Consider the following 27,688-nt stretch of genomic DNA (forward strand, 5'->3'; position numbering starts at 1 on the left):
ATGTTCATAAATCCCAGGCCCTGAAGATGATCTCAATAAAGATCGAAACGTTGGCACGATAAAGAAAATGTTTTTCTGAAACCTACATCACACCAGACCACATCTCATGATCTACAAGTAATTTCATAACGAGGTTAAACGATGGTTCAATCATTAAAAAATAAACAAATTAGAATCTGCAACAATTAACATGACAACAAATATAAGTTCTTTAAATATTTAATTAGTACTTACAACTATGTTGTCATGTACATTCTTATCGGGTCCTGTACACATCATATTACGGACATTATATATTAACCTTTCATTAGCAATTCTATATGCTAAAATTCGAGAGTAACGTTTCAATTAACAATACGTCTTTGGCTTTAAATTGCAATTGTTTAATATAGTCATTACAGATACATTTGAATATACCTTAAAGTATATTACGTGCTACATTAATTATGGTCCTCCTTGAATGATGAGAATTAAAACTTAAAATCCGTATATTGGAACCACAAGGATTTAACGTTATATCGAGATATGCTAACATCACACGTATCTCCTCTTCACATGTGAACTTGATCTTAGGGTGATGGGAATTGAACATCTCCAGAGTTAACTCAAAAATTCCCTTGGAATTATCAGAAACAAATCATCAAAATACTTTTATAGCTTTTAGCTCAATGGTACATTGAGGAATCAGCCAGTCAATCAAGTCATTCCAAGTCAGCAAGAATGATAGACAAGCAATTACACACGGCTGCTCAATCAATTCTATCATAGTATGTATCTGAAAATTGAAACTAATTTCTCAACTCCGTTAGTTCCAAAGTCTTAAGCAACGTGTCAAAAGGGATAAGGGATATATAATCACATAAAGTTTTTAAGTCCAATATAAAAAAAAATAAGACCGAGTGGTATGCTTGTGAACAGAGATTTCACGTCGAACGAGATCATAATTTCATCATTTTCTATGCTTAATGTGCTAACACAATTTGTACACTCAAAAGAATTCTTAACATTATATTTTTTATATAGGTCGTCTAATTACTTAGTATTTTTGATATTAATTTAGGTATAGCAAAGGCAGGAGAACGCACACCATTAACAATAGGTCTGTAATTAACATTTGGTTTGTGAGGCTTAGGAAGTTCATAAAGTTTTGGAGCTTCAGAATTATGTGCCTTTAACGCATAAATGCCTTTTTATCAATGATTTTTATGTTAAACAACTCATCCACTAGCTTTTTATAAAGATTTTCCAAATGTTGTGAGAGATCTCTGCTCAAATTGTATAGATCTCATCATTTAACATTTTGGACATTCCTTGATTATAATGTTAATGTAATTGTCCTTCGTAATAATGGTGCAGCCTTGAAGGCTTGGCAACCTCTCTAAAGCATATGCTGTACTCCTGTCGGCCTCCGGGTCGGCAGGGGACGGCGGGTGCTTTATCAGAGGCACACATAGGTTAGGGGACCAGATCCTGTCTGCATAGACGGGGGAGGGTGCATAACCATCTGTACTACGGGGTAGCAGAAATATTCCAAAGTCCATCCCCCGCTACATTGGGAATGGATTCGTAGTGGTTCCTGGCGACGCCCCTGGCGGGAACTTAGAGAAGGGGCTGTTCTTCTAACTGTGACCTCCGCCCGATCACTTGTGTATGACCATCGTTACAAACCTGGCCTCACGGAATAAGAAGCGTATAGCGTTGAGAACGCTCAGACTACGCTGATCGAGTCCCTCGAATACGTGAGAAGTGGCGGATGAGGATGGATAGTGGTCGGTTGTGCCTGCTCGAAGTATGTAATGTACACGAATGGCGTCCTTTACCGAAGGCAGTCTCCTCTAGGGGGTGGTTAGCAATTCCACGTTAAACAAAACCGCGGTCGGAGCGCATCCGGGAGGATCGGAGATTGAGTGGCCTTTTCTATCTAGGGAGTGCGCAGGAGACCAGGCTGATGCTTTCAGCCACCTTGGGTAGTCCGTTATGCGCCGCAAACGGTCTGATGAACCCGACCACTCGGAATGGGCAAGCGGGGAGCTAGTTTGTCTTAGCCCCTCAGGGCTGGGGCGGCCTCTACGCCAACGCTGCGGCTGGAACACCCGTCAGTCGTATACGGAAGTGCGTCAACTCTCATCTTGAGGATCAAAACGTCCGATAAGGCCTAATCGGCCAGGTGCGAACGTAAAGATCCTCATTGTCCTTTTAAGGACGACCGAGTAGTTCGGAACCTCATGTCCTTCGTAACAATCACCGATTAGCCACAGTTATCTGCCATAGTAATTAACAATTCATCCGTTATGAATTTCTTCGTTTTGACAACCAATACTAACAAATAATTTTTTCTCCCCGAGTATGTTCAAATTTGTATAGACCATTTTATACGATATTAACCGCCTCTGCTCTTAACCTGTTGATTTTGATCCCTTACTTCAGCTACCGCCATGTCTATGTCTGACATTAATTCTATAGTTGGTACATTTTTTGGCATCATAGGGAATATTAACATTTGGACCCATATTAACACAGTTTTTCCTCACCAAGGATCCCACCACTTTTGTTAAATTAATAATAAAATTAGTATGGTTGAGATTTCCTTACTTTGAAAATAATATGAATATGTGGCCTCATCCCTGATCCACATTGCCTACTGAAATTCGAATTTTAGAGGCTGATAAAAACGACCATCGGAAATCGTTACTTATGGAAATCATGAAATAATGAAATCTTCCACTTGTCTTTTTAAGAAGTTTTATTATGAAAGATTCCTCCATTTTACGTGTATTTATAATGAATACGATGTACATTTCTACGCAGACTATGAAATTGGATCTTTTGACTTCTTTTTGCACGTATTTAAAAAAAATAATTGAAGTTTGTTTGATCGTTTCCGATCATTGGGGTTTACATTTCTCACTGATTTCGAAAAAATGTTTTGGATATTTGTATTGGTGCTTTATAGTTAAAACATCATCAGAACTGTGAAGCATTTTCGTGGATTGATAAATGCACCCAACACCCCACGTCGAAACGTTTCTGACAGGCAAAACCAGCGAAACTAAGAGGACCAAGATACACAGACGATCCAGCTTCATGTACATGCGTACCAAATACGGTGAGGAGGATTTCGAGCACTTTTAACATTGCATAGGGGTTTTTACAAATTGATTAAAACAAGAAACTATATTGTCACTGGTTCATTTAATAGCCTACAGGTTACCAATGTCTTACTCCATACACCCTAACGACAAAATCAAGGCCGTTGTTTCTTTGCGATTTGAGGTGAAGTTTGACGAAGTCGTATCCGACTCCACCCTTCTCAAGTAAGGCGCATCCCCCGCTGTGGTTTGTGAACTGGTCGAGAGCTTCGACATACGTGATGACGTAATGGGGGGTCGGTGGGCTCCTGTATTTGACGTCGTAGGTGACCACTCTCAACAGTTTGTAGTTAAGTTTAGGGTGGTCCATGTAAAGCAACCTGCGCAAAAACAAATGTAAGTTGGCCGAAAGGCATGTCCTTCCTACACCTCGGACTTACTGATCTCCGGATTGCCTGTGTCCGAAGACAGCGTTGTGGCTCCTGTTCTGTCCGCATGAGACTGCGGCCACAGGCTGCGGCACGAGAACGTTGACCGCGATGGCGACAAAAAGGCCGACGGCCGTGCTTGCGAATAGTCTGTACATTTTCACTCGACTAACTCCTTATCTCGACACCTGGTTTATATTACGGCCGTTATCAAGGGAAAAGTAAGAATAACCAATGAGTAGGTTTTGAGATAACAGCAATCATCTCAAACATCTCGTGTCTCATGTTTGCCTTAAATATTTTTTACAGGTGGAAATCGAAAAACAAATCGCATGACTGATCAATCGGTTCTACATAATTATTTTCATTAGAAACTAACACTATCTCACATTAGAACGATTATTCAAATTCTTACATGAAATAGTTTACTTTTAGCTTATTGTAAATTTTCTCCTCATAAAAGTATCTAGACAATTTACAATAATTGGATATTTGAGTCAGCTTACAGTCTAGGGGAATGTTGAGCATGAGCCGGTCTTTAATAAAAATTTTAACATTTTAATCATCTTGCCCTGATGATGATCTTAAAATAGGTCGAAAACCTGGCAGGAACAACTAGATCTGCTTTTTCTTCAAGGCCATCCCGAGATTTAATTATTTCATATTATATATATATATATATATATATATATATATATTTGCAATTATATTTCAGCTATTATTATTCAATTATGTTTTATTATTACATTATTGCAATTTTTGAAGAAAGTATATATATTCCTTTCGTAAATACTAATTATAATTACTAAGAGAATTTTAGTCATTTAAGTTTATGTGCTAGACTCCCTCAGACGTTTTTAAACCATGGGGAACGCCTTTCTTGTTTTGCAAGATATATTGCCAAATTGTAAACTTTGTATATATATTAAAGAATAAAGATATATAGTAGTATATATATATATAAATCAGTCTAAAGTCTTCTTTTATATTTTTCATTTTTTGTACCTTGCATGATAATTGATATCTCTTTCATTAAAACATACTTATTCTGAGCAATGATCATACCTTTCAAGTATTTTTAATTTCTTAAAACCACTTGAATCTAGTGATATGATTTAATCTGTAGTATTTTTCACATGAAAAAGAATCCAACTGGCTCTCAGACGACTAGAACAGTGAATAAGAAAGAAGAAAGGTTTTCAATCAAAATTTAATAAATTTTCATTGAAACGTGTGAACAAAAACATCCTTTAACAGCATACAACTTAATCATTATGAAATAGAAGTCGTTCAACTTGGAAAGTAAGACTCTAACCTATAATCACATTGCACAATACGTATATTGTGCAATAATATTGAATGTTTTCGCGTGGGCAAAACCTAGTGTTGCAAGGAAACACCTTCGAACGCTAGACGTAGACTAAAAATATTCATGATCTTTGTGTTAACCCGGTTAACTCTGTTAGGTAGAGTTTGACCTAGAAAAATGATGACAGACTTGAAGGATAGTTCACATTGCTCGAAGTAACAGAGAAGGGCAAATGTTAGATGTTAAGTCGAAGATGTAGTGACATTGCTATCCGTTAGGGCGTAGGTAACCAACATGGCAGCCATGAATTTAACAGCTGCTTTTTGTTTACACGTATTTCTATTCTTAAATACGCATTAAATAAATCTGACCAATGCATTTTTTTTTTTTTTTTTNTTTATAAATATTCCGCCATCGACCCCGAACACATACTCATACGCTCTCATCGTTCGAGGGGCGATGATGATGTTATATTTCACCCTCACCCCTCGCCATTCACTCTAATAAATACATGCACTCAGACAAACATATAGACACACAACACATGAGACATACTATATACAATAAATTTCTTTTATTAATTTTTGAACTGTCCTTATACTCTCATTCATAGTAGATACACCCCATCCTATAAAGTTGTAGAATTGTTAGACGTTAGGATGCAAGTTAGGTATGTCGGCACGAATTGAAGCGTGTCATTCATTAGATAGCATTTGAATAAAAGAGTTGATTAATTTTCCTTTTTTAGTAATTTCTGGCATTTTACAATTTAGCACAAAAGAAAACCACAAGCCTTCAAGGACAGTAGTTATATCTTTATTTTTGGTTCTACCAGTCGCCACACGCAGCATTCTGTAAAAATTAACGTTTAACATGCTACGAAAAGAAGGGGACATTCACGATCTTACTCGACATTTGTCCATTCGAGTTAACACGAGTTAACATCTAATAAACATCATGAATACCCGTATTAACCCTACGCAGTGCAATGAAGAAATGTGGGGCAATATTTTTATTATTATTTGCCCTCCACACTGCAGCCGTGGAGCGATGGTGTAGTATGGAATGTAAGCAGGGGGGCTGCCCGCGTTCTGGAGATTCTCACTATTCACTTGGAACAAGACGCAACATCAGCTCAACAGCGAGGACACTCGCAGCATCACCTCTCGCTTTCTCAACGGCTAGCTTGGCTACTCGCTACCGGCTACCTGCTGCACGAGTCCCTTTTTCCGCTGCCCAGTCTACCGAGTCCACAGTATCTGAACATGCCTCACATGGTCATGAACCTAGACTAACGGTTGCACACAACACCGGCCTTTGTCAGGTCCACCAAAACTCCTGGTCCCTAAGACCCAAATAGTCGTAGTTGTTCATATCGTCTATTTAGTTCTTGTAGCTTGGGGCTCGAGTGAGGATTCCACGTCAGTCTGCTGTCTAAGTATAACCCTAATCATTTTACTTGTGTAAATGCGGTAGTTCCTTATTGCTAGCATATTGGCGTGGGCAAGGCTATTCGTTTAGAGAGAAGGTAATTTGGGTGAATTTGTCCTCGTTCAGTTTCATTTTCCACGTTTTGCAGCATTCTTCAATGAGCTCAGGATGCTCCGGATATTGAAGATAGCTTGGTTAGGTGGAGTTAGGAGATAAAATTAGAAGTAATTTGGAAGTAAAATCATCCTCATAGGTTGAAAGAAGGTGTTGAGATATATCGGCAGGTCAGCAGTATAAATTGTACATAGGATGGGACCAATAATGCTCCTTTGTGGGACGGTCTGAGTTCCGAAAACTCGTAATGCCAAATGTAAATCTTTTTGGTATGAGCTCTGCCTCGTCATAATCCATGGTTCGGACGTGGGCTTTAGTACAGCTTATTCTTATTGTACATTTCTTGGGAGTTTATAGTATCTTTGTAACGTTGCTATATCTTTTCTTTATAAGAAAATAATGGCTTCATTACTTTTGCAGTTGGTGAAATAATGCTACTTGGCTTTCAGCCCAGACGTAGAACTGTTCACAACCATTTCTAACTTTTATGCTCCAGCATCAAATAGATCAGATTACTTAAGGGTATACAATGAAGCCAATTTGTATTTTTTATTTACTGGTGTGTTCTATGAGTGTAATTTTTGTATTCCAGGATCCGATAGTTTCCATCGATGGTTAAATGGACATACTTATTTACGTTGATGTTGAGTTATTTACTGGTGGTGTTTAACATCGATATTAAGACGAGAGCATTATTCCCTACGTCATACAATAAAAAAAAATATATTGTAACTAAAGAAAAATGCGCTTTTAAGTAAAGTTTTGCTTTTTATTTTCATTTCTATAAATTTTCACCAACCCGAGAAATATAACGTTTTTATACTAAAGCCAAAAGGGAGAGAAAAAAGTTTTCCATTCTACGTGAATGATAACAATTGAATCCATTGTTCTTGGATTAGGAGAATGGTAGCCGGAGTTGATAATCCCGGCCCGGGGAGGTGGTCATTAGACGTAATATGGCCCATCACTTTGCCCGCTGATTCCCAAAGATTAGCAACAGCATTAACGTTGGCCCGGTTCTGTTGACAAAGGCGTCTTTGGTTATTCATACTATTTAAGTGGAGGGACGGCATAAATCCAAAGGACTTAGGATGACAGGTGGCGTTACCAGGACGGGGTCACGTGCGGCATAGCCATCTCTTCATTATTATCACGAATAATGGAAACCCTTTAAATATTGGCAAACCCTTGTAAACGACCCACCAGGTTTTCGCCCTCTCAAATTAACGAATGAGCATTCATTAAAACGGCAATCCCATTCATCACTGGGCGCTTGTATTTCCTCTCTCTTGTTATTGCTTTCTTAATTTGTTCGATGCCGTTTGAACTTTGTTTCACCGATCATTCGCCGAATATAGAAAATCTCATATTCTACCAAACGGCAGCATTCCATAATACATGGAATGCCAATAATATCCATTGTGTTTTCTTTGTTTCAATTTATTTTAACAATCAAACTTATGTCGGAAATTATATCACAGACATAAACTTACAGGTGGACTTAGGTACTTATAATAAGGCGCCGGATTAAAGAGTGTAAGTAAGAAAAGAAAAGAAAAAAGAAATCTGCATAAAAGTAATCTTCGAACATTAGGACAACTTTCCGAAATAAAGTTCGATAAAACTCCATTCCAAAGGCCTAAATTTTTATAGCGTTGAAATTTTTTCTCATAAAACAAAAAAAATTATTGATCAAAAACTACCATCTTATAGAATATGGTTTAATTGGAACCTCTTAAATGTTAAATAATAGATAAAATCATTACTAATTTTCTTCTTATTTTTTTCAGGTATGATCGGTTCAGTACAACCTCCGAGTATCCATAAGTATAAACTTTTTTTTAAACGTACATATTTATATAACGTAATTAATTTTATGCACGCTTTGAAAAGTAACGTGATCGTCTGCAGGTTAAAAATCCCTTTCTGCACATTATTTGATACACTGAGGTTTCCCAACTTGGCACCGTCTAAATTTTGGCCAAAGTGGTTCATTGATCGAAAAGTATTAAACTTGTCAAATAAATGTTGTCAATACGCCAATAATTACTTAAGTGCTAATCGTCCAAGTTGGTATAAGTGGCACTCAGGATAATCGGTGCCGGACTCCTGACAAATTAGCGTCAGTCTATTGACTCAACAAGCAAGAGGGCATTTCCAAGGGAAACATTTAGGAGAAAATCTTGTTTGAATTTATTTATGCCAATTTATTGTAAAAGACAACTCCTTTTCCTAAAAAATCAACAGTCAAACTGCAAGAAGTACGAATATATTTATGATTTTTGAGCCTTTATAAGCACCTTTGCTTATCCTGGAAAACCTTCAGACCCATTATCGATTAATCCGAAATCTGTCGGTTCAATGTTGGTTCATTTCTTATTGTTAAAAGTTGAGAGTCAAAATTATTTATTTACTATCCATATACATGTATATACATCTTTACATGTTAGAAACAAGAGTACGAGCAGTAGTACTTTACCTCTCGACTTAAATATATAAATAATATATATTTATATATTACGCCAAAATGATTTNAACTGGATTACGAAAATCTAACCCTGAGTTATGCTTAGTTTTAATTATGTAATAAGTTCTTAATTCTTTTGTGTTTTTGATGTTTAACACTGTATTGTTCTATTTTTCTTATTACTAAATTTTCACCCATTAGATTTTTAATGAAAAGTTTAGCACTAATTTCTTTTAAAATATCCTTAATGTAAGGTAAACTTGTATCAACTCCTAGGAACATCCACGGCAAATCTTAGGAATTTATTTTGCACTCTTTACAACTTTTGAAAATTAGGTTCACTAATGAAGTTCCATGCGGCTGCCGCATACGTTAGCACTGGTACTCCTAGTAACCATCCCTAACCATCCCTAACCATACTTTGTACAATAACCATTTGTTATCAACACTAAGTGTTGAATTTCTATTTAATAAAGGAACTAGTTGAACTGTTAGTCCTTTACATTTATTTACTATATTATTGATATTCGGTATGAAGATAAAACAGGGAACACACTTACTCGATGCTACGCTATGCGACGCTACCCGACGCAAATCCAAAGTCCAATTTTTCATAAGGTTACCCCATGTATTACTCCCGTGCACATCTGCCCGATGCCACGCAACGCTACCCTACTCTACGCTACGCGATCCCCACTGCCCAGATTTTCGTCGGGCAGCATCGAGTTCAATCGAAGAAAAAAGAACTCATATTTTTATTCAAACTACATGTATTGTTGTCGTTATGTTAATTACACCATACTTATTTTAATATAAACCAAATTAACTGAGATCAAAAATTCGTTAGTTTTTATTTAAAAAAATTAATTTTAATGTTTTGGTAGAAAATTGATCAAAACCAAATTTAATGAGTTCGAAAATTATTGAGTGTTTATAAAAATTATTTAATTATGATAGGCAGAAAATTTATCAAAACACCAGAATAACTTTATTTAAAACAATCAAGTTCAACAAACAATTGATTACATGGTTGTGCTCATAAAATTGATTAAAACAAGAAAATATATAGCCAATGGTTCATTTAATAACCTACAGGTTACCAATGTCTTACTCCATACACCCTAACGACAAAATCAAGGCCGTTGTTTCTTTGCGATTTGAGGTGAAGTTTGACGAAGTCGTATCCGACTCCACCCTTCTCAAGTAAGGCGCAGCCCCCGCTGTGGTTTGTGAACTGGTCGAGAGCTTCGACATACGTGATGACGTAATGGGGGGTCGGTGGGCTCCTGTATTTGACGTCGTAGGTGACCACTCTCAACAGTTTGTAGTTAAGTTTAGGGTGGTCCATGTAAAGCAACCTGCGCAAAAACAAATGTAAGTTGGCTGAAAGGCATGTCCTTCCTACTACCTCGGACTTACTGATCTCCGGATTGCCTGTGCCCGAAGACAGCGTTGTGGCTCCTGTTCTGTCCGCATGAGACTGCGGCCACAGGCTGCGGCACGAGAACGTTGACCGCGATGGCGACAAAAAGGCCGACGGCCGTGCTTGCGAATAGTCTGTACATTTTCACTCGACTAACTCCTTATCTCGACACCTGGTTTATATTACGGCCGTTATCAAGGGAAAAGTAAGAATAACCAATGAGTAGGTTTTGAGATAACAGCAATCATCTCAAACATCTCGTGTCTCATGTTTGCCTTAAATATTTTTTACAGGTAGAAATAGAAAAACAAATCGCATGACTGATCAATCGGTTCTACATAATTATTTTCATTAGAAACTAACACTATCTCACATTAGAACGATTATTCAAATTCTTACATGAAATAGTTTACTTTTAGCCTATTGTAAATTTTCTCCTCATAAAAGTATCTAGACAATTTACAATAATTGGATATTTGAGTCAGCTTACAGTACAAGGCAAAAAGGGGTCTTTAATAAAAAATAGAAATCCACTATGAAAAACTTAATTATGCCAATATGCAGACACTTTAATCATTACTTTGCTCTGATGATGACCTTAAAATAGGTCGAAAACCAGGCAGGAACAACTGGATTTGTTTTTCTTCAAGGCCATACCGTGATTTAATTATTTAATATTATAGTTATATATATGTATGTATATATATGTACCGTACACATTTATTATATGTTTTGTTTTTTACTATTATCTTTTCTAGTATATAATGTACTTCATTATTATTTACTTTTACTTTTATTATTTCCATTTACTTCATTTTAGTTTAGTTTATTAATTGAGTTATGTACATTATAGCTTATCATAGAAAAGTAAATATAATATGTAAATATATTTGCAATCATATTTCATCTATTATTATTCAATTATGTAACTGGCCGGAACAACTAGATTTGCTTTTTCTTCATGGCCATACCGTGATTTAATTTTAATATTATATATATATANAGATTAATTAATGTTTATATATTAATCAAAGTTTCACGTTTTCTAACTATTGTGTCTTTGTTTAAAAAAAGTTAAAAAAAATTGTAAATTGCTTAAAAAAAGGGAAAATGAAAAATTAAAAAAAATAATTAAAACGGGCAGATAAAATTTGTTTTAGATTTTTAATTGACATTTCCATATCGCTTATTTCCTCTCCTTGCCTTAATTGCATCTCGAAGACGCCTCGGCAGAATTTCTACCAGTATGGAAATGTCTGTTTGCTGGAGGTTAGGCCATTCATCACGAAGAGACTTTTCAACATCGTGGAATTGTTGGATGTACACTTATTCGTCTGTTGATGTTATCCCACAATTGTTAGATGGGGTTCAGGTCTGGAGAACGGGCCGGCTAGGCTAAGACTCTGATGTTATGCTGTTGAAGGTACGTTTGTATTATGCGAGCTACATGTGGACGGGCATTAGAATAGGATTGTCGCTGATTTCATCGAGGATAGGCAACGCGTAATGTTCCAAAATTTCATCTACACATCGAGTGGCCGTCAAAGACCCTCCATGAACAACAACCAACTCTGTGAGACTCTCCATTGAAATTCCCGCTTACACCATCACTGAGCTACGTTGAAAAGGTTGCGCTCTGGGAAAAATTACAGGCTTTGTACCTTTCATTTTGCCTTCTCCACACTCTTTCACGCCCATCTGGAGATCGTAGAGCCAATCTACATTCATTTGTTAAAAGTGCAGCCGGTCGTCCAAAGACCTCGAGCAAATGCGAGCCGCGCAACTCCGGGTGTTCTGGTCAATTCCGCTCCTCTTACGGGGCGAAAAGCCGTCAGTCCATACTTAATCTTCTTAGAGCAGTGCGTTCAGAAATTTGGACACTCGAACTTCCAGGGGCTGATGAGTCCCTTCAACAACAGTAAGTTGCCTGTTTCGCAAAATTATCAAAGTCAAAAAACGGTCATTCTGTGGTTCTGTTACCCAAGGACGTCCAGAACCGGGCATTCTATGGTAGGGCCCAGTTTCTCGAAAACGTCGCAGAGTTCTTTAGGGAACTCCGATGGCAATAGCCGCATACCTGATGGAACGTCCATCATCAATAAGTGCCACACCACGAGCAACAACCTCAGCACTAAGTTTAAAGATTGAAATTAAGAAAACAAAGATGAAAACTACTAAACAGTTTATTGCTTCAGAATTCAAGTGAGACTGAATAAACATATTAAATTCCGTAAATATTAAACATCGAAAAATCCTTTATCCTTGTTTTGGATTAAGGATTAAGTGTGTTTACGTCTAATTGATATCCCCAATTTAAAACATAGCATAAACAAATATTTATTGATAAAAACAATGAGACAAATTAAGAGCAGAATTTTCTTTTATCGAGAAAATGAAAAAAAAATCAGTTGGGTATATATATATATGTGTGTGTGTGTGTGTGTGTGTGTGTGTGTGTGTGTGTGTGTGTGTGTGTGTGTGTGTGTGTTATTTTAGATAAGACTCCATAACGAATTCTCAAATATATAAGTTACAAACAAATAAACTACCTACATTGGAGTTTTCAAAAAGTTTATTTATCTTTACTACGACAGTGCCGATATTCCCTCGACTAAAGCTTGTAAAAGAATGCTTCTTGAGGTCAAAGGAAGGAACAATTGCATTATTACAGGGGGAGAAAATGTTATTATGCATACCTTTCTACTGCGCACTTACAAGTTACTAATAGATAATTATTAAATTAAACGTATTATATAACATATATGCATTTGTTTTTGTTTAAATTTTAATGCTGTAAAGAAAGGGTTAATTTGAAATTTAAAAAAGTTCATACGAAGCTAAAAATGGTTAATTTGAAACTAAAAATGGTTAATTTGAAGTCAAAAATGTTAATATGAAGTTAAAAAGGGTTCATTTGAAATTAAAAAAGGTTAATATGAAGTTAAATAATGGTTACTTTGAAGTTAAAATGCGTTAGTTTGATATTAAAATGATTAACTTGAAGTTAAAAATGGTTAATTTGTCAGAAAAAACTATTACCATTAGAATAAAATAATATATAAGGTTAATCTGCTGACGGTTTAATAATTTGTTATAAAAATACATCATTTTATTTAACTTTAATTATAATGTACACTTTCCCTTCGCCCAAATGTAATGTATAGACTTTTAATTACAGCAATTATATGTTAAAGGCATGAGACAATTTATGCAATAACGTACCCAGAGCACGTATTGGGCATATCACTAACGCTTTGGTAGATACATAATTGCAACTCGTTCATCAAACTGGCCCCTACGATATTTAGTCACTTAAATTACAACATGTTTGTGGCAGGGCGGAGATAAAGCTTAATTAACAAGAAATATCATAGTTCACTGATTAACTCCATGACGAGGCAACTATTGTTGGTTACGGCGCTTTTTGGGTTAAGAGGCACTGTGTCCCCGAAATCGTTTTAAAATTAAATCGAGGTGGGTTTGCTGAAAATCGGAGCAAGACGGATCATGGTGGTTTTTGGTGTGTAATTACAACGAAGGTCCAATACGATACAATCTACGATTTTTTCTTCTTCCACAATGTAAACGTTTTCCCCGACCTACGAATTTTTTTTTCCTTTACAGTCTTTAACTGTTTATTTTTCTTTTGCTACATTCTACTACTCTTTTCTTTTCCCTCAGTCTACGACTTCTTTTTCATCTACTTTTTTCATTGAACTATTATCTTCTTTTTTTTTTTTTTGCGTTATGAACTATGCCTATTAGCCATGTGACAATTCATATATGTGTGTTCAAATTTGGGGGGGTTATTGTGAAAAAAGGGCCAGAGGCGACGGTGGGAATCGAACCCACGACCGCGGCGTGAGAGTCTCTCATGCTAACCACTCGGCTACCGCGGTCCCCAACTATTATCTTCAGCCACGGTATTATTTTTTTTTGTAAAACTCTCTTATTACCAATAAATCGATAAATAATAAAATAAACTGCTCAAATATGATAGGGATATTTGTAATTTATTTTTATGATATTAATTTTAATTAAATTAACCGATATATTCTTGTTAGTTGGATAAAACAAAATAGAAAATACAAACGAAAAACAAACAAATACTATCCACATTTTTAATCACGGATTTACTTAAGAATAGTAAAGCCGAGAACACACCCGATGCAACGCTATGCGACGCTACCCGATGTTGCTACCCGACGCGTTGCCGCGTTTTGGTAGGGTGTGCACATCTATGCGACGTCAAGCGCACGCCACGTACAGTCACACAGCGTGTATCAAAAATCAGTATCGCAATCGCAATGCCTCTTTTGTTTTTAATGCACTATTTTGAGCAAAACCATGTAATAAATTGTTAGTTAAATTTTATGAGCAAAAGCATGTAATAAATTGTTAGTTAAATTTTAAGAGCAAAACCATGTAATAAACTGTTAGTTAAATTTTATGAGAAAAACCCTGTAATAAATAGTTAGTTAAATTTTATGAGCAGAACATACATAAGTGAGGTGGCAGGAATTACGTTCTGAAGACTTATTTTGTTGATGGACCACAATGTCAAATTGGCCAACGTTGTCAATAACAATGTATACTTTAGTATGTATAAGATACTATACTATACATACTAGTATCCAATCCAATCTTTGAATGGAAAGAGTACCAGAACTTTCGATGCTAATGACAATGTTCACGCCTTCAATAGAAAAGACCAGTTTTGGGTTGAATCTGTTGAAAACGAATAGGCGGAGTGTTTTCCTGTGTTAAATGATTTATTTTACAAGAAAACAAACTGGAGCTTGCGAACGACGTTGATTGATGAAATATTGTGAACACTTTCGAAGTTGGGAGATGTCCTTTGGGCACTATTTTCCAACAGCTCGAGATACAATGTTTCAGAGCAATGACAATAAACGGGTGATCGAACCGTCGACAAAGCCAACCATAACATATCCAAGTGAATACGAATGTTTGATATACATTAGTTCAGACTCCACTTTGAAATCTACTTTCGAATACAATACTTAGTCCAATTTTTGACGACGTCTGGAAAACAAAAAAAATTAAACGAATTTCCATTTGCCTCAACTTACTTATGCGAATCCGAATCTTCACAGCTACCAAAACTGAATATGGAACCTGTCTACATGCTGAACCCGACATCAGTCTCCAGCGATCAAACATTAAACCCAACAAATTCAAACTGGCCAGGTTAAAACAACCTCACTCTTCCCATTAATTCATTAATCATTAATGATCAAATTACTTTTGAATTTGCCTCGAGTTGTATATACCTATTGACTCCGTTGTGTCCAATTTGATTTTTGTGTTCCGGATTTTGTAAATAAAGTTAAATATGTCAATCTAATGTTTGTTTTATACTGATATCCCTTTCCATCACCTAATTAGGAATCGACAGGCTAATTTATTGAACTTTAATTTACTATATATACAATAAATATCTAATTTTAAATACTTCAATGCCGGGGGTCCGCCCTAGATTTTGTTTTGTGAAAGGGGTCCGCTGACTAAAAAGTTTAGAAAGCTCTGTTCTAGTTCAATCAAAATGTTACTATTATATAACCTAGCTTTAAGGGAGAATCTATAGAGTACATTAGAAAATTTAGTTTTAAAAATAAATTTGGGCACTCTCAACACGACACGCAAGAATGGCACAATTATACAGAACACAAACACTGAGCCCTGATTTGAAATTTGAACAATGTTTATAAATCCCAGGCCCTGAAGATGATCTCAATAAAGATCGAAACGTTGGCACGAAAAAGAAAATGTTTTTCAGAAACCTACATCACACCAGACCGCATGTCACGATTTCTGAGTAATCCTCGATTAACGGTCACTTACCACCACACATTTAAAAATAAAAAACGCGATTCGGCGTAAGTAACCTACTAACATGTCTGCCGGTTTCCCGAAGACCGTACGACCATGAAAGTTTGAATGTATGGTGTAATACAAAACAATCAATTTTGAAGAAACTCAATCGCTATAAATGCGGTCTGACCGTTTCAAATTGTAATGTATATGGACTTTTATTAGCACTGATTACTTTTCTTCGCTATTCCAATTTCAATAAAATGGGTTATTTCTCTTCATCCATTTTGTTTTATTCATTAAATGTAAGAACATCGGTTTCACTTAGCAGAAATTTCCCCTAATAGTGGAACATGAGCATACCCTATCGTTCTTAACTTCGGAGGGTTTTTCATTGGTAATTCTAAAAGCTTAAAAGGTGGGCAAATATAATTATACCATAAATAAACGAGTGACTCGCTAATAAGAGTTTGAGGCGGAGCGTTAGCATAATCTCTCGCTGGATTAACTCGGGTATAGCAGTTTCTTAGGAAAATTAATTCATTAAAAACTACAAAATACGGAAACGAGACCCATTAAAATGTACGCTTTTCTTTTGAAAATTAAAAAATAAACCAAATTATTATAAAACCTTTTTTTCCATAAAAGCCTCTCGGAACAAGCGGGCGAAATCCAGCCGATATTTCTGTACCGGCCCGACGCGATCTAAGAATTCTCCGGCAATCCTCCAGTCATAAAATACTGACAGTCGGGGGCACAGCCTTTACAGGGAACGTCTTCAAACGGCCGGGGACGAGGTGATAAAATTGGAGGGATAAAAGGAAAAGCGACCCCCTGCCCCTTGGACATAAATACTTCCGCAGAGTCAGCCCTTTCCGTACGACCTGACCGTCAAAATCCGAAAGAAGCTACAGCATTCACATACTCTTCTATACTATCTATAATAACATAATAGATATGTGATATAAACATAAATATACAGATACATGAGTTTATAACAATATATTATATATGTGTCGGAATATAAACAAAAAAGTTTGTTTTTCTTATTTAAAATCATACAAATCTGTGAAAATTCATGAATAGCTTGCTTAGTTATTTCCACAGTTTTACGGTTACGGGAATAATTATCATTTAAACCCCGAGAAAATGAACGATTTTGTTTATAAATAAAAAATCTACATTATTGGAAACAAGTAAGTTGTCGGTATTCGCAACCTAATACTTTTAACAATTATTAATAAATGAACAGTACGGCTTTTGAAAGGATCATTCTACGACAGCGCAACTAGCGCGACTAGTCGACAACGGCACAAAAAAATTTAATGAAAAAAAGCATACCGGAGTGTTGCTGTCACACGTAGAGAAGGACTTAGATACCGTTTGGCATGAAGGTCTTCTCTATAAGCTAATAGTTTATGGATTTCCACCATATGTTATTCGACTGGTCAGCTCATACTTGACAGGCCGAACCTTTCAGGTCCATGTTGGATATGAAAAGTGTAAAAAAAGAAGTCTGCCTACGGGTGTACCTCAGTGCTCTGTACTAGGCCAATCTTGTTTTCCATTTACATAAATAACAAGCCCTCCTTAAAAGAGAATGCTGTGTTGTCATTGTTCGCTGATGACAGAGCTCTGTATGTCACACCATGGAGAATAGACGCCATAGTAATTCGACTGACAGTGGCTCTTCATAGACTAATAAAATATTTCCGCAGGTGGACACAAATCAACATGGTCAAAAAACGCAGGTAATTTTGTTAACCAAAAGACGACCTACACTACATCACCAACTAATAGTAGACAATTGAAACATAGAGTGGTCAAACGCGGTAAAATACTTGGGGATAACTTTAGACAGAAAACTTAAGCGGGGAACACACTTACCCGATGCAACGCTATGCTACGCTACCCGATACTACCCGACGCCTTGCCGCGTTTTGGTAGGGTGTGCACATCTACGCGACGTCAAGCGCACGCCACGTAGTAATACAGCGTGTATCACAAATCAGTATCACAATCGCAACGCCTCTTTTGTCACTAAATTCTCTCTTCTAAGTATTTACTTAATTTCAGTAATGTAATAATAGGATATAATTGAATAATAATAGCTGAAATATAATTGCAAATATATTTACATATTATATATTCACATATTTATGATTACCTATAATGCACATAACTCAATCAATAAAATAAACTAAAAAGAAATAATAAAAGGAAAAGTAAATATTAAATATTATNAGAGAGAGAGAGAGAGAGAGAGAGAGAGAATAAACAAAACCCCACAACTTGAAACAAAGTGGTACAAGTTTTGTATGATTAGCATTTTTATTACTCTATCAAACCGTACTTGTAGTATATCCTCCACATAATTTAAACCGGCGTCGTTGTTAAAATCTAATTTCTTAAACAATGGGAAGGAAACTTCACCGTTTTGTAATGTAGTCTTTATGTGCTGCGATACGAGTTGGTGTGTGATAATTGACTGTTTGAACAAGATAGTAAGTTTTCCTCCGAAGTCAAAATTCATTATAAATATGTCAAATATTTACAGAACTCAGTCTTGTGAGCGGTCACTTTCGTTTCGGCTTATTGCCGTCGATGGCCGGTGTTGATACTTATGTCCATTTGTCAATGTGAAGAAAGTGATGTAGTCAAATGCTAGAAAATTAATCATGCGTTGTCGTTAGGAAGAATTCATTTGTCACTTCCTAATTTGTAATATGATACTGCTTCAAATGATGACCAATCGTGATAATCAACCTGCCACTGAGTCTAGTTTTGACTAAAATAAGATTTTATTCAAAGTCCAATGAAAATGACGTGATTGAATTAGAAAGGTAAAAGGTAGTGCCTCCGTGAGAGAAATCAATGAAGAAAAATGATACTGCTTATTATAAAAAAGAAATGAACGGTCGGAGGGTTGGAGTGGATAGACATCTATGTGATTTTGTGAAAATCAAGTTAGCTTGCGCCTCAAAGACTCTCTACCTTCTCCTGAGACCACTTTCCTCCGTTCCCAACATTGTAATCCAAATTGCATGAAAGTAACACTGCGAACTCAGCTCTGCTGAAGTATATTTCACAAACAAATCGTTGCAATTGTAAATTCCTAACTTTATCTTTTTCCAATTCCGGCAGTTCTCAGTAGATAAATCGAATGGAGTACGAACCAGGGAGGTATAAGTTTGAGAGGGTTTTTAGATGGGCAATGATTTCGAATTTATTGTTAATTTGTACACATTTTATTGACAATCAAACATATTGACGGTTCATTTTTAATCTCTTCGTATAATTTCACCACACAGAACAACCATCGTGCTTCATTAATGAATATTAATAATCAATTAATCTTTTTATGTAAGGTTTTGGTTGAAATGAAAAAGTTAGAGTCATGAGTAGGATTTGCCTACTCGACGCCTTGTCACATTTTTGGTAGGGTGTGCACATCTATGCGACGTCAAGCGCACGTCACGTACAGTCACACAGCGTGTATCACAATAATCACTATCACAATCGCAACACCTCTTTTGTTCTTAATGCATTATTTTGAGCAAAACCATGCAATAAATTGTTAGTTAAGTTTAATTGTTTTAAATAAAGGTATTCCGGTGTTTTGATAAATTTTCCGCCTAATTAAATAATTCACTAATTTCGTGGTCCGCTTGACCAATTAATATCTTACAATTAATTAAGGTTTTTAGTTGAGATAAAAAAGTCAATGGCACGAGCGGGTTTCGAACCCACGATCTTCGGCTTGATACGCCGCTGTTCTACCACTTGAGCTATCGTGACCTCGATCCACTCGGACACCAACTTCCCATCTCAACCGCACCTTTTGAATTTTCCCTCCTTTTTGCCATTTTTCAAAGCCAAGTGGTAAAGCAGCGGCGTATCAAGCCGAAGATCGTGGGTTCGAATCCCGCTCGTGCCATTGACTTTTTTTATCTCAACTAAAAACCGTAATTAATTGTAATAATTAAATAATGTTATAAAAACTCATGAATGTTTGATCTCGTTTAATTTGGTTTATATTAAAATAAGAATGTTGTAATTAATATAACGACAAAATTACATATACATAGTTTGAAATAAACTACAAGAAATACGAGTGCCCTGTTCTGATGCTACTCGACGAAAACGGTGTAATTGTATGAGCAAAACCGTGTAATCAATTGTTAGTTTAATTCAATATATCAAAAAATGGTATCCGGTGTTTTGTTCAATTTTCTACCAACACAACTATTTAAAAAAAAATGAATATATGATCTTGGTTAATTTGGTTTATATTAAAGTACAACGACAATGATACATGTAGTTTGAATAAAAATATGAGTGTCCCGTTCTTTTGTCTTCGACTGTACAAGATGCTACTCGACGAAAATGTGGACAGTGGGGATCGCAGAGCGTAGAGTAGGGTAGCATAGCACAGCACTGGGCAGATGTGCACGGGGGTAATACAACCTTATGGAAAATTGGACTTTGGATTTACGTCGGGTAGCGTCGCACAGCGTTGCATCGGGTAATGTGTGTTTCAGGTTTTATTGTGAGTTGTGTCTGCTGGCTAATTGTACCAGTCTTGTTTCGACTTTTTCCAATGGTGGGTGTGATACTTGGTGTGGTTTTTTTTGTAATTTAATAAATATATTATTTTACCTCTTTTTACATGAATAACACTGAGGTTGATGTTGCTTATTTTTTTCATTTCGTCTAGGTTGTGTGCTACATTTTATATGTCTTGTATTGCTCAAAGTCCGGTGGTTCTGTTTTTAACATATCGTGTAGTACAGCGGTGTCATATTTCTTTATCTTTTCTTTTTGAGTTTGCAACAAATATCTCAATTTTCACGTCATCATCAATGAAAATCGTGTTACTAAAAGAGGACAGGCGTCAAACATCGGTAGCGTCGCATAGGGTAAGTGTGTTGTCATTTGTTGATTGAAAGTTGATTTTAACATAACTTAAATGTGAATTGTATACAGTATTGATTTTAACAAAACTTATTACTAATTAAATATGACTCTATAAAAAAATTCTCTTCCCCACACATATATTGGATTTTATTTAGAGTAAGCAGGAAGAGCATAATTATTTTAATTCTAAATAATAGTAGCTTTAATAGGCGGCTTTATTAAATGTAATATCAACCTTGGGGGGTTCAATTAAAGCTGCAAAAGTTATTAACCCTTCTTGAATAACGGAATGCTTTCCGATTATAATCGTTTTGGATTAAAAAGGTTGAAAAATAAAAACTTTGTTCCTATAATCTCTGCCGAGACAATTCGGCCGCTTTACTCTCCGGGGGGGGGGGCGATTTTAATTTCAAAAAGCAATCAATCCACAGGATTCTTGGAGAAAGTTCGAGCCCGGCCCGAGAATTTCATAATCACTACAACCTAGAAACTAATTTAAAGGGTTTTAGTCAAATGGGCAGGGTTTGTCAATTGAGCCGCATAAGAAGGGAAAACGGTTAGAGATAATGTGGCGGAAGGGTCATTTTGACCAGAACTCATTAACTTGGGTCAAACAAATACCCACTCGCAGACAAAAGCTCTAATATCATTTTACTGGTTTAATTACCTAACCCATTTCACCCTCGAACGGCATTTTATTCCGTCCTCTATTTTAGACGATTAAAAAAAATTCGGGGAAAAATTGCTGATTGAGTTATATGGAGGCTGGGATTTGTCTCTAATTAATTTATTAACAATGCCCCGATTGTTTCCACTTCGTCGAACAACGACAATATTGCACTGTAAAAAATGTCATTATTGATCTCAAGGTGCTTCTATTATTTGCATGTTAGGTTCGCACTTAACACATATCTCAACATCACTGATGGTTCTGTATTTTCACCAATGGCATTTGCACGTTGTTTCAATTGAACCCATCGGCTCTTCGTGATTAACCACTTTCTCGATACATTTCTGGCTTTGTTCGTCAAATATAATATTTATTATTTATGATTATTTGGAGATCGTGTGATGCGGTCTGGTATGACGTAGGTTTTAGAAAAACATTTTCTTTATCGTGCCAACGTTTCGATCTTTATTGAGATCATCTTCAGGCCTGGGATTTATAAACTTTGTTTAAATTTTACAAATACATGTAGGATGTGGAAAAAAATGAATTTATGCAAGGCTAGAAATTGTAGATTCAATCAAAGTATTTGTACTCACTCAAAGTAATTGTTTTCTGTGTAGATGTGTCATTATTGTGTGTCGTGTTGAAAGGGCCAGTGAGATAATGATGTTTTATGTTCATATAAGTTGGATTTTGAAGGGGTGGGGAGGGAAGTCGCGATAGAAAGTCATTTTTATATGAGGAGTCGGCTTCTTTGAGGTGAAAGGAGTCGACAATGGGAAAAAATGGGTAATGGTTCGGCTTGATTATCTTTTCAGGATTATATAGACGGGGATAATTAGGGGAAGGAAAGCTAAATTGTTCAAAAATTAGACTACGTAAAAATGTTTGATGTGTGGAATGTGATGATTGTTTTTTATGTTATATTATATGTTTTGTGTGATGTGATGATGATATATGTACTTTATCGATATTGAATGTGATTGATGATATTAGCGTAGCTGCGACTGAGTTTACATGTGTCTGTTCTGTAATTGATGCTGTTTTTATCTCTGTTGATTTAAACCATTTCTAAAAAGTTACGTTTATGTTTGTTTTGTTCTGTGTGTAATATTTTTGGATTGTTGAAGTCGAAATTGTGTTTGTGTTCAAAATGGTGGGTAGCGAGTGCTGTAGGATTTTTTTTTGGTTTTTTGCAATCATAGATATGTTGCTTTACTCTCTGATCCAGATATTGGGATGTAATACCGATGTTTAGGGGGCGTCGGTGGCCGCAAGGTTTAGTCTTTGACACGGCGCTCATCACCGTAAGGTAAAGGTTCCGGGTTCGAATCCAGCGGTCCTGCATTCGTACCCGACATACTTACAAATAGGCTTTTTAAAATATGACCTCTGCTGTTGCGAACCCTCGTAAAAAAATACCGATGTAAGTTGCCGGACAATTAAAAATAATTGATTTTGTAAATTACGTCAGGTTTGTTTGTTACTGGTGTGGGATGGAATTTTGGAAAAAAGTATGTGAATTTTTTAATAGTTTTTGAAAGCTATTTTAAAATTATCAGAAGAGAGAAATGTGTTTAATTTATGTGATAGGCCTTGGATAAATGATATGAAAATGTATGCTGGTTTGTTTGTATTCGATAGACTTCATGTAGTATTATTAGTAATAGTGAATGGTGTTAGTGTTGAGTTGTAGTTGTTGATTATTCTATTGATTATGTGTTTAGGGTAGTAGTTATGGAAGATATATTTGTACATCGTTATGTTCTTGTGGTGAAATGATTCATGTCTTAGGGTAATAATTCTGTGAAGTAGCCCTTTGGCCGTGTTTACTTGAAAGTGTTTTATTCTTGGGATTTTAATCACCCTAACTTTGTGTACATGCGTCGCAGGTGAGGTTTATTGGTCTAGATTAGACTCTACAGTTGCAAGGGTTTCCTTTTTGGTGCAATTACTATTTATAAACTGTGTTCGTTTTTCCTGAACTTGTATGTTGTATTTGTTTTATTGGATTCTTTACATGTAAGATAATGTATAAATATTAATCAATTTTTGTTTTAGTGAGCAATTGACCAAGTTGCCAAGTTCTTTTAATTCATTATTCTTTTTGTGTAATGCCTTATTTGAGATAAAAAAGTCAGTGTCATGAGCGAGATTCGAACCCACGATCTTCGGCTAGATACACCGCTGCTCTACCACTTGAGCTATTGTGACTTCGATCCACTCGGATATCAACTCTCCATGTCAACCAACTGTTCGAATTTTCCGTCTTTTTGCCATTTTCAAATGTCGTGTAATCAGGATTCGATTCACAGATTTTTTTATCTCAACCAAGACTACATGAAAAGAATAATTAATTGTAAAAAGTAACTTGGACAATTAACCAATAAAACATAAATGGATTAATATTTAATAAGTAAAAGAAGTATCACTTCACTAACAGCTCCCTGTCGCCACTTCATAAGTCGCTGAGAATCCAACCCTAATTACACGACATTTGAAAAATGGCAAAAAGAGGGAAAATTCAAGGGTTGTAAGTTGAGAATTTGATATGGAGAGTTGGTGTCCGAGAGGATCGAAGTCAGGATAGCTCAAGTGGTAGAACAGCGGCGTATCTAGCCGAAGATCGTGGGTTCGAATCTCGCTCATGACACTGACTTTTTTATCTCAAATAAGGCATTACACAAAAAGAATAATGAATTAAAAGAACTTGGCAACTTGGTCAATTGCCCACTAAAACAAAAATTGATTAATATTTATACATTATCTTACATGTAAAGAAGTGATTAGAGCAGCGGCGTATTTAGCCGAAGGTTATGGGTTCGAATCCCGCTCATGACATTGATTTTTTATCTCAACCAAGCCCCTACATTTAAGAGAATAATTAATTGAAAGAAATAATATATAAAGATCAGTTTTTCTTGTAAAGCTATTTGAGAGGTTTTGTGTTCCCTTTTTGTGTTGCTTCCATTACACCGTATTTATCCCAGTTACATGATTCTAAACATGTCCGTATTCATTAGTACAATAGTTTTCCTCAGCTAGTTTTAACTGTAGTTAATCATTGAAATTGTGTAGTAAAAGTGAAAGAATTACTATGGTAATACGCAAACGTGATAAAATACATTTAAGAAATTATCTTTCGCAAAAAAAAGAAAAAAGTCTTTCAAGATCATTTATTTTCTCAATTGACTCCATTTGTTTATGTTATTAGCTGTTATACACTAAGAAAGCTATGATGAGTTTGAAAATTTTTATAATCCAAATTTATTAAAAAAATATTATCATAAATATTATTTTCAATAAGTTGATTTTATAATTAATTTTTCATCTTATTATTTGCTGAATTCTCGATCTTACTATTTATGTTCCCGTCTATGGTATATAATAAATAATAAGATAACTATTGTAAAAGAAGTGAGAAGGAATGATAATTTAATGAAAACAACCAAACTATATAAATAAATCAAATGCAATTGCCATGATCAATAATTTTTAAAGGGGGCGTCGGTGGCCGCAACGATTTAGGCGTTGGAACGGCGCTCATCATTGTAAGGTAAAGGTCCCGGGTTCGAATCCAGCGGCCCTGCATTCAAACCCGACATACTTACAAATGGGCTTGGTTTCAAAAATAACGGCACCCTGAGGGTTGATATAACCTCTGCTGTTACGAACCCTCGTAAAAAAAAATATCAGATTGCCAGAGCAGTACTCGCAGCATAAAACTCAAATATCATCTATTCATGAATGGTGCTGAATAGGAAAACAATAACTAAATATGTTAGGCCTGCCAAATAAAATCATTCTCAACTAGGTTCCAGGACTGTTGTGAAGTACAAAAGTAATTTTTTAAGTTTTGCTGGAGTATAATCTGAATTCTGATGAATTCCCTTATTCGCCTATATCCTGAGATTGCTACTATACAGCCCATGAGAAAAATAATAAGAAGAATTATCCCATATAGGTTAAACCAAAGAAAAAAGTTCTTTCTAACTCATTTATAAGTTGATCACGATTAGTTGCCAGTTTCGTGATAAAATCATAAAAATTTGCTAATAATCTTGTTCACGTTTTTGGAAAAGATAATTCTATTCACAGAAGTTTTCGTCAGCTATCCGAATTTCTAATATTTAATACTCATCATCAGGCAGGAGATACAAAACCTTGTATAGACGTGAATTGTAGGAACGGTTTGTAAATCCAACGCCAGCCGACGCGAGGTACCACGAAAAAACAGCTGCCAGGAATGGATTTACACGCCATTCCTACAATTCAACTTTAGAGACGCGTATGCATCTTCTGCCTGATGATGAGTATTTATTTATCGAAATGCAGATAGCAGTCTAAAACTTCTGTGAGTAGAAAACTCTTTTCCAAAAAGTGAATTGCCACAGTCACCTCACCTCAGCTCATTTCAAGTAGTCCAGTTGTCTGTAAAAGCAAGTTGTGTCATTATTTTCAATCTCACAGGCGAAGAAAAAACACCTTGGCGAACTTTGGTTCTCTTATTCCAAAAAACATTTACAGTTCATTCCCCTTTTTTGCAATGTATATAGCTTTTTTCTGCCAAATTAATCATTTTTAATTCCAAATCAACCCTTTTTAACGTCAATTTGATCTTTTTTAATTTCAAATAAAGGGTTGTTCTTTTAATTGGTGATTTGATATTTAAAAATAAAAATAAATTTTATCTAAACTATTTAATGTTTTAAAAAACCTAGAATCAATAGAAGAATCATTTATTTTGTATTCAATTTTATGTAACTTTTAATTGTAATTATAATAAATGTTTATATAAACTTGTAGAAAAAGTACCTTGGCGAACTTTGGTTCTCTTATTCCATACAAAATTTACCGTTTATTTCCCATTGTTTGCCATAGTGTATAGAGCTTTTTTCTGCCAAATTAACCATTTTTAATTCCAAATCAGCCCTTTTTAACTTCAATTTGATCTTTTTTAATTTCAAATAAAGGGTTCTGATTTTAATTTGTGATTTGACATTTAAAAATAAAAAATAAATTTTATCTAAACTATTTAATATTCTAAAAAACCTAGAATCAATAGAAGAATCATTTATTTTATGTTCAATTTTATGTAACTTTAAATTGTAATTGTGATAAATTTCTATATGAACTAGAAAAAACACCTTGGCGAACTTTGGTTCTCTTTTCCATACAACTTTTACAGTTTATTTCCCTTTTTTTGCCACAGTGCGTATAGCTTTTTCTGCCAAATTAACCCTTTTTAATTCCAAATCAACCCTTTTTATCTTTTTTTTTTTTTTAAATTTCAAATAAAAGGGTTCTGCTTTTAATTTTAAAACAGTTTATTTTATATTTAAAAAACTGCTCAAATATATAGCATTTTCCTTTAATTGACTTGCATCTCCTAAGGTTTTTTTAATGCTGTATACAAAGGTTTAATTTAAAATTAAAAAGAGATAATTTAACGAAAAAAGCTATAATAGCACGAAAAACCGGAACAGTTTTTATAGACATTTTAAAAGTTTGCACCTACGTAAAAAATAAAAATACACGGACAATTTCCAAAAATAAGTCGGTTTATAAATTTAATTGAATTGAAGCGAGATTGAGTTTAATAACAAAAAGCGTTTATTAATCTTAAATTAATATAATTTAAAACAAGTGGGGAAGCATATAGCTTTTATTTACCTTTGATAATAACTAAGATTAATAATGAGATATTTTTAGAACTTGAGGTAAAGTGAATAATAAACACAGAGCAGCGACGTTATTGTTAAATAATTTAAAATTAGGCTAACCAAATTAAAGAGTCACTTCCATATTTAAGTTAATATCAAATGTAATCAAAGTACGAAAGAATACGTTCTCTTAATTTACATTTTACGAGCTTAAGTTATTTTCGTAATGATCATATCTTGGTTGCTGGTAGGTTTCTGAGAGGGGGGTAATATTTTCCTCACCCTTTAAAAATAAACCCGATTCTAATACAAGTTTCCCCAAAATACCCCCGTCCTCTTTGA

General features: G+C 35.2%; 2 protein-coding genes across 2 annotated transcripts; both read right to left on the minus strand.

Annotated features, from left to right (window-relative positions):
* Window positions 1-3,159: 3,159 nt before the first annotated feature.
* Window positions 3,160-3,822, minus strand: LOC112127056 (probable salivary secreted peptide). Its single transcript, XM_024227359.1, has 2 exons — window positions 3,530-3,822; window positions 3,160-3,469 (listed from the first exon to the last, which is right to left on the minus strand). Exons 1-2 carry the CDS (start codon window positions 3,673-3,675, stop codon window positions 3,208-3,210), a joined length of 408 nt encoding a protein of 135 aa, XP_024083127.1. The 5' UTR covers window positions 3,676-3,822; the 3' UTR covers window positions 3,160-3,207.
* A 5,987-nt stretch (window positions 3,823-9,809) lies between these two features.
* On the minus strand, window positions 9,810-10,544 carry LOC106661024 (probable salivary secreted peptide). Its single transcript, XM_014384124.2, has 2 exons — window positions 10,258-10,544; window positions 9,810-10,196 (listed from the first exon to the last, which is right to left on the minus strand). Exons 1-2 carry the CDS (start codon window positions 10,401-10,403, stop codon window positions 9,935-9,937), a joined length of 408 nt encoding a protein of 135 aa, XP_014239610.1. The 5' UTR covers window positions 10,404-10,544; the 3' UTR covers window positions 9,810-9,934.
* Window positions 10,545-27,688: the final 17,144 nt, after the last annotated feature.

The sequence above is a fragment of the Cimex lectularius genome, unplaced genomic scaffold (assembly GCF_000648675.2).
Source record: "Cimex lectularius strain Harlan isolate CLEC.00 unplaced genomic scaffold, Clec_2.1 scaffold75, whole genome shotgun sequence".
Classification (NCBI taxonomy): domain Eukaryota; kingdom Metazoa; phylum Arthropoda; class Insecta; order Hemiptera; family Cimicidae; genus Cimex; species Cimex lectularius.

Coding starts and splice junctions, on each gene's coding strand:
- LOC112127056 (XM_024227359.1), bottom strand. CDS start 3,675: ATGTACAGACTATTCGCAAGCACGGCCGTCGGCCTTTTTGTCGCCATC. Junction 3,470..3,529: donor CACAGGCAATCCGGAGATCA/GTAAGTCCGAGG, acceptor GTTTTTGCGCAG/GTTGCTTTACATGGACCACC.
- LOC106661024 (XM_014384124.2), bottom strand. CDS start 10,403: ATGTACAGACTATTCGCAAGCACGGCCGTCGGCCTTTTTGTCGCCATC. Junction 10,197..10,257: donor CACAGGCAATCCGGAGATCA/GTAAGTCCGAGG, acceptor GTTTTTGCGCAG/GTTGCTTTACATGGACCACC.